Genomic DNA, 12,964 nt, shown 5'->3' on the forward strand with positions numbered 1-12,964 from the left:
CTAGCAAATGGCAGGGACTCACATCCAGGGGGTCTGCGCCCCACCCCCCCTGCCTAGACCACTCCGTCTCCAGGTCGGCGCAGGTAGCTAGGGCCATTCCGGGGGAGAGGCGGGGCTACTGCCCCTGCCGGGTCTGCGGGGGACTGCCGGGGGCCAAACGCCTCACCGCGCACGCGCTCTCGGGTTCCGGGTCTGGGCGCGCCGCGGGCGCGAGGACGGCGGCGGGGAGCGTGCGCGCGATGACGTGCCGGGCGCCATGTTGGAGGGCTGGTGGTAGCGGCTCGGGGAGGTGCTCGCTCTCTCGGTCTCTCTCTCTCTCGCTCGCTTCCCCCGGCTCCCTTCGGTGCCCCCCCCGGTCGCCTGCGTGCCGGAGTGTGTGCAAGGGAGGGGGAGGGCGTCGGGGGGGTGGGGGGAGGCCTTCCAGTCCCCGGGAGACCCGCGGAAGGAGGCGGAGGCTGCGAGGGACTCCGTGAAGCCATGGACGTCGAGAGGCTGCAGGAGGCGCTGAAAGGTGGGGGTAGCTGCCCCCTCTCCCTTCCTTCTCACCCTCCGCGGTCCTGTCTCCCTTCGGGGCAAGTGGTTCCGTGGGGCCGGGCCGGGCTAGGGGGGGAGGGCGCGCTTCCCCGGCTCCCATCCCCCTCCCGCTTCCCCGGGGGCGGGGAGCCCCGTGGGCAGCTCCCTCCCGCCCTGCTCTGGGCTTTGTGTCGGCGGCCGGCGTCTGGGCTGGGGGAGGGGAGCCGGGAAGCTCTCGCGGGGGCCCCGGCCCCTCTCGCACTCCCGGGGCACGGGTCTTGGGCCCGCAGCTCCCTCCCAGGCTGGCTTCGTTCTCCATCAGGCCCCCGCACGCCGGGCCACGGCGAGGAGAAGAAAAGTGAAAGGTTTGGGGGTGGGGGAAGAGAGGGGGCGGCAAAGCAACTTTCAAGTGTCTCAGCGAGCCTTGTTCAGGGCTTCTGAAGTCATCTTTCCACGCGCCCTCATTCTCAGGTGGTCGCCTTCCCGGCTCTGAATTGCTCGCCTTCCAAGCAACAGGCTTGAGAACAGTGGTTCTCAAACTTAGGAGAGCATGATTTCAACGTTCTGAGGATTAGGCTTTGATACCCAGGGTCATTGGGGGACGGCTACGAGAGGGAGCTGGTGTTTTCTTAAAACGCGGATTTATGAACTTCACGTAAACAAACAGTCTGTGGGGTCGGGATCTGGGGTTTTTGTATTTTAGCCGGTCTCTGAGATGAATGTGGTCCTGGTGTTCCCCCGGACCACACTTTGAGAAGCACTGCGTTGGGACTGGTTTGCGGCGAAGTTGAGTGCCCCCTTTAGGAGGGCTCTCGTTACCTGTGAAGAGTGACGTTTGAAATTGGAGAGTAAGAGGTGGATGTTTCGTTGAGAGGCTTTTTTAAATTAAAAAAAATTTTTTTTAATTGCTGCTTAATATGAGGAAGGACTGAGAGGAAAGTTTGTTGTTAGAAGGCATTGGAAATGGTTGGTGGACTTTTAGAAATACTAATAACTTTTCTTTCTTCCCTTATCTAGATTTTGAGAAGAGGGGGAAAAAGGAAGTTTGTCCGGTCCTGGATCAGTTTCTTTGTCATGTAGCCAAGACTGGAGAAACAATGTGAGTTGAAAACATGTAATCGTTGTTATAGATCTGTGTATCCTTCAGAATTGCTCAGGAAAGGGACAGAAGTGTATTTCAGAAGCAATGAATACTCCATCTGTCTAAACTGCGCAAGCTCCAGTAATTTAAAGCATTTACTAAGTGTATATGCTTTATTTACTTCATATGTGCTGTGTAACGAATATTAAACCTTTGTTAAAATTTTATTTATGCTTTTGCGCATTTAGAATGTGTTAGTCTAGAAGAGCCAGCGAAAAAGAAGAATGCATATTCCATTATGACTGTTTTTGGCCATAACAAACAGGCTTATTTCCCGAATTTTGTGGCTTTGATTCTGTTTCAGATTCTTTTATTGGTGGTATTTTCTCATATTGCCCTGTATCCAACCTTTTGTTGTCATATTTATATATGTGGGTGCTTGAAGTGTCACTTATATTTATTCTCTTGAGCACTCTGGGTGACTATCTGACAAATTCCAGATGCTACAGTCTTGACTGACCTGTAGACTTTCTAGGATAGCTAACTTGTTAACACACACTCAGCATTTTATTAGGCTTGTTTCCAAATGCTGTGAATCTGAAACTTATACTATGAAGTTAGCACTGTTTTCAGGGGAACATTTCAGTTCATTGTTGTGTGTGTAGTTGTTTGGCAGGAGTTGTTTTCACACTCAGGCTAACTTTATTTGTAGAGAGCAGTGCAGATTTGGTGCCTTGTAGCTTTTGTGTAGGAGGCAGTGAACAGGAAGGGGAGAGGTTTTTTGGGGGGGTACTTTTAAAAAGTGGGCTTTCTTTTGGCTCCTCTACTTCATGTCTAGTTTTTAAATTCTTTTTGAGGCCTAATAAAAGAGTGTAAGCTTCAGCAAATGATGTATACTTTCTTTGGCTTTATTAGCAAATGTTCATTTCTCACAAGATTTGCTTATGGTTGCAGCGTAGCCTTCTAATAACTGGCCTGATTTTAGAAAGGGGGGAAAAAAACCCCTCTTTAATGGTCTTGCAGACAAGCTGAAACTCCTTGGTGCTTATTAAAATTACCAGTCACCTTAGGAATGTGACTGTGATGTGTTCAATCTTAAATTTCTATTTAGTGCTTTTAAAAAATGGAACCCTTCAGGAAAGAAAGGTAATTTTTGCCTCTGAATTATATTCTCTTAGAACATCTTGATTTTAAAAACTTGATGCAGGATAATTTGTATTTGTATTGATTGCTAGTTGGTCCGAACTTATAGCTCTCTACAGTATCAAGAGGAAAAGCATTTTACTTCATAGTTTTGATAAACAAGATTATTTGGAGTTAAATACTTAACACCTCTTACCAGGTGTGTACAAACTGCTGTCCTTTTTTTTTTTTTTTGCGGTACGCGGGCCTCTCACTGCTGTGGCCTCTCCCGTTGTGGAGCATAGGCTCCGGACACGCAGGCTCAGTGGCCATGGCTCACGGGCCCAGCCGCTCCGTGGCATGTGGGATCCTCCCGGACCGGGGCATGAACCCGTGTCGCCTGCATTGGCAGGCAGACTCTCAACCACTGTGCCACCAGGGAAGGCCATGCCTTAACTTTTGATACTGAAATTTGCCGTTTCTGTCATCATTTATGGCTAAACTGAGCTTTGTCTAACTTCTAAGACTGTAAATACGAGAATGAAAATCTAAAAGATAGCAGTTCAGATCTTTTTGATGTTTTAGGATGGATGAGTTTCTTAAGGTAAGAATTGCTGGATTTTTTTCCGCATTTCTGTTTTTAGAAAATAGCTTTACTTAATAATGCTTACTTTAAAAAAGTTCACTTATTGAACACAGTAAGCTTAGTTTACTAGAAGTATATAGTTTGGTAAATTTTGGCGTCTACACTCATGAAACTAGCACCACACTCCAGATGGAGAATATATCCATTACTGGAAGAAGTCTCCTCATTCCCTTTGTAATCTCCCCTCCCTGTGTGTGCTCTCCTCCCCGCAGGCAGCCAGAGATCTGCTCTTTGTCACTGTAGGTCAGTTAGCATGTTCTGGAATTTTATATAAATGGAATCATACAGTATATTCTTTGTCTGCCTCTTTTTACTCCGCATAATTTGAGATTGATCCACGTTGTTCAGAAATCAACAATTCATTCCTTTTTATTTCTGAATTGTATTCATTACATGGGTATCCTACAGTTCTTGCTTCATTCACTGGTTGATGGGCATTTGGGTTATTTCCAGTTTTCTTTTTAAATTTATTTTATGTATTTATTTTTGGCTGCATTGGGTCTTCATTGCTGCGCACTGTGCTTTCTCTAGTTGCAGCGAGTGGGGGCGACTTCATTGAGGTGCACAGACTTCTCATCACAGCGGCTTCTCTTGTTGCGGGGCATGGGCTCTAGGCGCGCGGGCTTCAGTAGTTGTGGCTCGTGGGCTCTAGAGCACAGGCTCAGTAGTTTCGGCTTGCGGGCTTAGTTGCTTCACAGCATGTGGGATCTTCCCTGACCAGGGCTCGAACCTGTGTCCCCTGCATTGGCAGGTGGATTCTTAACCACTGTGCCACTCCGGAAGCCCCAGTTTTTTCTTTATTAAACAAAGCTACTGTGAATGTTTGTGTATGTGTCTTTGTATGCATTCTTTTTTTCTTGGGTAAAAATCCATCCAGGAGTGGAATAGTTGGATCATATGGTACACATATGTTTAACTTTAGAAACTCCTGAACTGTTTTCTTGAGTGATTGTGCCAATTTGCTTTTCCACCAGTATCATGGGAGTTGAGATCAGTTTCTCCATATCCTTTCCAACACTTAGTACGATCGATCTTTCTCACGTTAGATATTCTAATAGGTGCCTATTGTATAGTGGTTTTAATTTGTATTTGCCTAATGACTAATGATGTTGAGCATCTTTTCGTCTATTTATTTGCTGTTTGTATATCTCCTTTAGTAAATTGATTCTTCACATTTTTGCCCGTGGTAAAATGGGGTTGTTTGATTTGTTATTGGGTTTTGAGAGTTCTTTATATGTTATGGATACAAATTCTTTATTAATGTGGTTTACAAATACTTGCTACCACTGTGTGGCTTGTCGTTTTATTCTCTTGACAGTGTCTTTTAAAGTGAAATTTTAAATTTAATTCCATTTTGATTTTTTAAAATTTCCTCTCTTGAAGGATTCTTACTGCGTTGTGTGTTGTGATCATTTGTTCTTGTGTGCTTTTTAGTTTAGTCTTTATTTCCTGAAGTAATTCTTTTCTGATTCTTTGCTGTATTCTATTGCTTCATTTTCTGAGTTTCTCTAATTCTGACTTGTATCATTTTTCTCAGTGTGTTTAGCTCATTTTGAAAATAGTATAAGGTTGTGATCTGTTTCTGAGCAAGTCTTTCTAGCTTCCCTTTTCTGTCTTGAGAGATGTTATTTTGCTCCTTATTCTCCTTTTTTCTTACAACAATTTCATATTAGATTTGACCTTGATATTTTTCTGTTTTTCATTTTGATGTGAAAATAGTTTTTCTGCACTTTGAGGAGGAGGCATGCTTCAGAGTAGCTGTCCTTAACTTCACAGAGTTTGCTCATTATTTTTGTGAAGTGTTAGAATATGGAGTGTTCTTTCTGAAATTTCTAGGCTCTGTTCTATCAATACTTTTATTTGGACCTTGTCTTTCCTTCATCTCTGTTGTCTCTTTCTCTTGTCTTTGGGGTCTCCTCTGGATGGGAGCTCTGGTGGGTCACTTTCAAGAGCTCATGAAGCAAGGCTTTGTCCCTTTCAGTCCTTACTGGAGGTCCTTTCTCTTCACTTATTACTGTGAGTGGGCAAAACCTATCTCAGTTTCAGCTACTGTTCTCACATTGACCTGGCATGATTTCTTGTGAACACCTGTTGGCTATTTTGTGGTTCTCCTATTTGTAGGCCCTTCCGGTTCACTACGACTTCTGTTTTCTCTTGTACAGATTCTGATAATGGTACAGGTCATGTGACCATAGGTTTTTCCTCATTAACTTACATTTTGGGGTTTGTGAGATAACCTTGTCAGGGAGTTTTGTTGTAAACATTTTTGCTTATTGGTTTTGGGTTTGCTGTCTAGTTACGTTTGACATAAGGGGTTTTGGAGAGGTGAAAAATTGTAGCACCTCTGCCATCCCCTCAGAATTACACTATTTAGGAGAACTTTTTCTTTTTTTTTAAATTTATTTTTGGCTGCGTTGGGTCTTTATTGCTGCACGCAGGCTTTCTCTAGTTGTGGCGAGCAGGGCTACTCTTCGTTGTGGTGCGCGCGCTTCTCATTGCAGTGGCTTCTCTTGCTGCGGAGCACAGGTTCTAGGCACGTGGGCTTCAGTAGTTGTAGCATGAGGGCTCAGTAGTTGTGGCGCACGGGCTTAGTTGCTCCTTGGCATGTGGGATCTTCCCGGACCAGGGCTCGAACCCATGTCCCGTGCATTGGCAGGCAGACTGTTAACCACTGCGCCACCAGGGAAGTCCCTAAGAGAACTTTTTAAGTCAGTCCCTGTTAAGTTAGTTTCCCCATCTATAAAAGGGAATAGTAATAGTACCTCATAGCATGACTGCATAATACACGGAAATACACTGCTTCATAAACAGTGCTAACATTATTTATTTACTCAATAAATAGTAGTTGTTATTGTGTTGATAATGCTTATATTGAGTCTACTTTTTTTCCCTCCCTGCAGTTTCAAACTCTTTGTGTTCAGCCATTTTGAAATACTACTAAGAAAATAAAAGTTACTTAAAAAGTAGTAGTAATCAACAACTGAGATCTGCATTATTATAAATAAAATCTCCTTAAGTCCATGTGACTGTTAGATCCTTCTTCTGTGGCTTTCTTTAGGGAGGGAATTTTGTTTTGTCTAACATAGTATCAACCGCTTGAACATTATTTCTAAAATGTCAGTTTCACATACTACCTTTGGGATTTTTTGCCACATCCTTGTAGCATCTGTACAATTATTTACTTAATGTTCTTTTTGAGGTCAGCTTACTTTTCTTCAGATTTTTTTAAGATGGAAGAATACTACAGATAGAGATTAAGCCCTCATTTGACCCCTCCCCAGTAGTATAATGAACATGTTAATTTCTTCCTCTTAGTCTTGTGAGAAATAAGGAGGTCTGAAACCAGTGGTTTGTTGCATAAGTTATATTTTTCTATGTCATTTTAAAATCTGTAAATACTAAAATATTAATTAATATGAATTACCCATGTGCCACCTAAATTCCTATCATATACCATTATCACAGTGGTACACAGAGGAAGCACAGTAGATTTTCAGTAGATACTAGTTAAATGGTTACCCTTTTGCATCTAAATATTTTAGTAACTGCAGTGATTAAGATAGGAACATGAAGAAAATTGTAGTTGTTTTCATTTGTTTCATCACATCAAACCTGTAAATCTGATGTGTCATATACGCTGTACAAAATCTACTGCGTGATGCACTGGAAGCTAGATGTGTCAACTCTGTTTTCTGACTGGAATTAACTTCAAATCGTCAATCTTTTTGGTGTGCAGGTGAGTTCATATTTTCCATGTTCAGTCCAGTTTTTACTAGTAGTTGGCTAGTCCTCTAATTTCATGAGAATTAGCGTGTGGTAACGTCATTCCGGGAAGGAGCATGGCTTGATTCTGAAATTAGCTTGTCAGAATTAGCTGTGTGAATTAGGGCAAATAATTTGTGAGCTTGTTTCCTCACTTCAGAAATGGGGTTTATACCATGAGGTTGCCTCAGCTTTTGTGAGGACTTGAATAAATGAAAATATGTAGCTATAGATACTAAAATTTGGGAGAGGGTAAAAGTTAGAATTGTCTGTGTGTTGGGAATAAATAGAGTGCATTTGGCTCATGAAACAAGTCTGAGGTACTTAATCTTGTGGAAAGAGCTCTGGTTGGAGAGTCACGAGAGCACAAGACAGACTTGGGTTTGAATTCCCAGCTCTGCCACTTAGTTACTCTCTCACCAAGGCCAACTTCTCTGTGCCTTAATTTCCTTATCGTAAGATACGGGAAATAAAGTAAATCCATCTCGAGGGATGTTATGGGGATTCACTGAGTTTATACTTTATGAGTGCTTAACGCTGTGACTAGTGGATAGTGACAACTCCCTCGTCCCCATAGCTACTATTTTAGTCTCCAGTAAGTCACTTAAATTACTGTGGGCCACGCTTCCCTCAGGTACTGAATGAGGAGCTTATAAAGGATGATTTCCAAGTTTCCTTCCATTTCAGAAGCCTGTGGGAGTCTGTGTTGTGGCAGTAGTTAACCAGGGGTGGTATTGCAGTAACAGTGGTAAAGGGTGGGGCACAGGCACAGTGGTTGTCATTAAATGTCTGCTGATGGTGAAGGTGTTATCTCTTGGGAGTATGTTACGTAGGTTAGTGGTTTGGAGACAGTAAAAAAAATCTAGAATCACTTGGATGAGAGAGACCAGTCAGTGTTATCACTAACTCATGAGAGCCACAGCGGTTCCCAGAGTGTCTGTCTTAGTGTTACCTACATGTGTGCCTTTTTATCTATATCCAGAGATCCTCTTTGTGCCTGCCAATAAATTGGAGTTCATAATGCTTATGGACTATTACTGGAAGCCTCTCACCAACTTCATGTGGCTTCAGAACATCTTATTAGTAAGAAGATGAGGAATTTATGGTCCAGATTTACAGTGGTTTCCCTCTGTTCTGTGGACTGTAGGTCTTTTACCTTTCTGATATGGGAGTTTATTATTGGGGGGCTGGGGGGGGTGGGTGAGTGAGTGAGTGTGTGTGTATGTTTGTGTCTGTCTACCTAAATCAATATCATAGCCAAAAAAACTTAAATCACTTACTAAAACAGAGTATAGACAGTTGAAGGGGAGAACATTGACTGTTATTTCATTTAATACATATGCCTGTGAAAGCATTGTACTTTACTGCATTGTACTTTAAAGTATCTGCTGAATGTGAGAAATGTGTTTTAGATCTTCATTTTTGCTAGGCCTTCATATGTGTTCAGTTGCTCATCTTTGTTCTCTCTGGTTTCACCCACAGCGATCCTTTTCGTATATCAGGCTGCCCGGGTTTGGCACTCCACCCTCCAAACTCCATTCCTACCAAAATAGATTGAATATTATCCATTGACTGTAAAGTGTGTAAGAGCTAATTTAAGTCTCAATAAAAATGTAAAATAATAGTAATAGTGACCCATTGCTTTTTAAAAATGTGCCATATATGTGGTGGTTCAAGTAGAGCTTTTTTGTTACCACTTACCAGTTTGACTTTGTTGCGGTGGGGGGGGTGAGGGGGATAGCTTTATTGTAGAGTGAAGACACACTTGGAGCTGTGTATGTCACGTTATCTCTTGTCTCTGTGCTTATAATCTGCTTGACTCTAGGTTAGCAGGCTGTCCTGGTTAAAATTCTAGTTTGATTGTAACCTATTTGAATGACCATGATGGAACAAGCTAGTCACCTACGCCCTCTTTTCCTCTGTTCCCCAGCTGAAAATATGAATAACAACACTTAGGTTGCAGAGTTTTTGTGAAATAGCAGGCATTCAGCAAATCTTAGATGCCTTGTTTATATACTGTGATATAAAAAATAAAAATTCATAGTAAAAATAACATGTATTTAATACCATTGTTGATACTTAAAAGATTTTGCAGCTTACTGAAATGAAATCCTAAGAATGAAAACATAGTGACGAGTAACAGTGATCTGTTTTCAGGTCCAAGAGTTCCCTAATCGCATCAAGTTTCTTTATACTTGTGACCGAGCTAGCTGTTCATTTTACTTGCCAAAACTTTACTTCAGCTATTATCGTTTCCTTCTTTCCTGTAGCCAGGTCTGACTTAGATGTGCGTACCTGTACTTGTGCGTACCTGTACTTGTACTATCTCCCTATGATTTGTCTGGGCTCCCTGCAGGGGGTGGAGCCTCTTGAGTATTTTGACTCTTTAAATCTTATTCTCCTAATGTTATTTTTTGTTGTATGTGGTGCTTGTGAGTACTCCTACCTAGTTAGAGTCTTTGATTGATTTTAAAGTGGTGAATCAGAAATCTTTAAGGGACTAGGATTTCCACATAAGAACTTCTGTTTTGGGTTATCGGGTTTTTTTCTTCCTAAAAGGCAAACTTTTAATGAACATTTCTTTTGTGCCAGAAACTATCAAATGTTTCGTATGCCTACCCTAATTTAATCTTCACTACTACTCTTTGAAGTAGGTGTCTCCTTTTTAAAAATAAGGATACAGGGCTTCCCTGGTGGCGCAGTGGTTGAGAGTCCGCCTGCCGATGCAGGGGATACGGGTTCGTGCCCCGGTCTGGGAGGATCCCACATGCCGTGGAGCGGCTGGGCCCGTGAGCCATGGCCGCTGGGCCTGCTCGTCCGGAGCCTGTGCTCCACAATGGGAGAGGCCACAACAGTGAGAGGCCCACATACCGCAAAAAAAAAAAAATAAATAAATAAAAATAAGGATACTGAGGCTTGCAGAACTTAAATAATTTTGATAGTGCAGCTGGTGAGTGCCAGAATTGGGATTTAAACTCAGCCATTCTGACTTCAGATTCTCCCGTAACCAGTACTTTATACCACTTGTCACTTGTTCAGTTGTCTTCTCACATCTTTCCTGTTTACTGTATCTATCTTAGAATCCTTACAAAGCTACTTAGAATTTGAAGCTATGCATTTGGTAGGAATCTGTTACCACTGTTATTTTTGTAAATTGTAAGACTTTCATGCTGCTTACCTAAGCCAGATCCCACATACCTGGCCACCCGTCCTTTCCTTGTGCTACGGTATAATGTGACCTTCTAGGCACTGACACCACAGGTGGTTTCCTGGGGGAGGGATTGTGGCAAGTATGGGGAGGTGGGGTGTGGTGGTTTGTGGTTTAAGAAAAACTATGTTAGGGGATATTTATTGAAAGGGTCAGTAAGGTAGGTGACTTGATGTACCCTAACATTTGTGATTTTGATCATTTTCTGGTGACCCCCAATGCTGAAACCTTTCAATAATTGTAATTTTGCAGTATACATATGAAGCATATAGGTGATGAACTGATGTATGTATTTTAGGTAGAATGTGTAAGCCTCTTTAATACATGCATCTTGGATTTGTTATTCTGTCACCCCCAAATCTTACCTTCGCAGTATTGGGAGATAGGTGATGATATTTACAGGTGATGAAACGAGAAACTACATATTATAGAAGGATTTGAAATTTGAGATATGTAAGAGGTCTTACAGGTGTATTTGTAATTTTTGCACTGTTGTGTACTGCTGGGAAGGCGGGTGAGGTAGCTTTTTTATTAACAACAAAATATTTCTATTCAGAATTGTTTGTGCTAAAGTGAATTTAAAATTTCTGGAGATAGTTTTATTCTGGTCTTATTTTAGGGATATTATTCATGAGGACTCCAGGGTAACTTTTGAGATTGTGGGTATTTTTTTTTTCAAAGTGGTTCTTTAAGTGGAGACTAGTCCACCTTTTCTAGGGCCTTTGCACATTAAGAGTATTTCTGCAAGGAGTAGTCTTAAATGTGGGTAGAATGTGGCCTGGTTTTCTTTTTTCCCCAGTGAAGACTGTTGGTGAACCCTGGGTTTTCCTGTTAATCTGTTGTAAGACAAGTTGTCTTTCTCTTGCTCCTGTATAGCTATTAATACCTCTCTAATCTTGTCCTAACTGTTCATATTAGAGGGTTCATGGGGATAATACCTTGTCACCTTGTCATCCACTTTTCTTGTAAATATTGTCTGTGGCATTTGATTTTGCTATCTTAGTTGTTCTAGCGTGTGACAGAAGTGAATGCCACAGCTAGGATTTGGCCACTTTAAAAAATTCCAAAACATTGATATTAGGTGAGTGTATGGACAGGTGGTAAATATAAATGTAGAACTTTTCAGTGTTTCTGAAAGTATCTTAAATATGGAGAATATCATATATGTGCTTTTAAAATTCACATCTCCTTATTGGTTAACAAGAAGTTTGGTGAGAATAACTGCATTTTGAGTTTAATGGATCACATAAATTAAGTAATTATTATTGTGCCCATAATATGAAAAAACTCATGTACAAAGATTATGGAAATTAATACTCATTTAGATAAGCCTGTCTAGTTTTAAAAGTTTTTTATTACAGAGTGCTCACAGGAAAAAAGAAAAATCCAACTAGACTGTTGTTAACCTGTTTCGTGTATATCCTTAACAGAATTTTTCTGTGCGTATATGTGTATATATGTTAATTCTTTTAAAAAATATTGTATGATACTTCTGCAATTTGTGTATCTCTTATTGAAGCACATCATTTTTGGGGGTTGCATAGTATTCCATCATTTTGGCTGTATTGTAATTCATTTAACCTGTCCACTTTGATGGTCTTAAAGATTGTTTACAGTTAAAACAATGCTTAAGTGAGCATAATTATGTTGGCACAGATGCAGGAATGGGATTTATGGGTTGGACTTTATGTGCATTATTATCTGGCCTTCAGAAATCTTTTTGTTTCAACATATGCCTATAGAAACAGTGTATCAAAGTTACCTGTCCAGTATCAGTACTGAACATTATTAGGCTTTTAAGTCTGAAAATCAGATAGATGAAAAATGGAGTCTCATTTTAATTTGCTTTTTTAAATTTTATGCCAGCATCTTTCCATTTGTTTATTGCTATTTGTAGTTTTCTGTCTCCCTCATTTATTAAGCTATGATTTGTTCCTTAGTTTTTTTGCTAGATTTTTATTGATAAAATATAGAGTACCTTGATAAAGTTAACTTCTAAATAAGTTATACTTTTGTTGTGTTAGGAATAATTTGAGTTTAAGACAGTCTCAGGGACTTCACTGGTGGCACAGTGGTTAAGAATTCACCTGCCAGTGCAGGGAACACGGGTTCGATCCCTGGTCCGGGAAGATCCCACATGCTGTGGAGCAACTAAGCCCGCAAGCCGAAACTACTGAGCCCGCGTGCCTAGAACCCGTGCTCCGCAGCAAGAGAATCCACAAAGAGAAGCCCACGCACCGCAAGGAAGAGTAGCCCCCGCTCGCTGCTACTACAGAAAGCCCGCGCACAGCAACTAAGACCCAGCGCAGCCAAAAATAAGATAAAATTTTAAAAAAATTCTCATTCTAAAAAGAAAAAGACAGTCTCAAGCAGCAAGTTGTTTAAAAAGGATGGTCTAGACATTATAGCAGAGGATAGTCTTTGTTATCATGGGTGGATTGAATTGTTATTTCTGGCATGTATCTGTCTTTTTATTCACATTCCAAAGAATAAATATAAATAAATATGCAGGTAGGCATATTTATCAGTAAAAGAAACTTCAAATACCAAGTATGAGCAATGTCTTTCATTTTTATGACTGTATTTGAAATTTTGTCCTGGTAAATCTCCCCCCCCCGCCCCCCCCCGCACT

The 12,964-nt window shown here is 41.3% G+C and overlaps 1 protein-coding gene across 1 annotated transcript in view; it reads left to right on the plus strand.

Annotated features, from left to right (window-relative positions):
* The first annotated feature begins 251 nt into the window (after positions 1-251).
* Positions 252-12,964, plus strand: part of PPP4R2 (protein phosphatase 4 regulatory subunit 2) — a 50,173-nt gene continuing 37,460 nt past the window's right edge. Inside the window, exons 1-2 of the mRNA XM_007447669.1 lie at positions 252-511; positions 1,531-1,612. Coding sequence (XP_007447731.1) covers positions 478-511; positions 1,531-1,612 — 116 coding nt within the window. The 5' untranslated portion in view covers positions 252-477. The remainder of the gene's footprint in view (positions 512-1,530; positions 1,613-12,964) is intronic.

The sequence above is a fragment of the Lipotes vexillifer genome, unplaced genomic scaffold (assembly GCF_000442215.2).
Source record: "Lipotes vexillifer unplaced genomic scaffold, Lipotes_vexillifer_v1.1 scaffold1008, whole genome shotgun sequence".
NCBI lineage: Eukaryota > Metazoa > Chordata > Mammalia > Artiodactyla > Lipotidae > Lipotes > Lipotes vexillifer.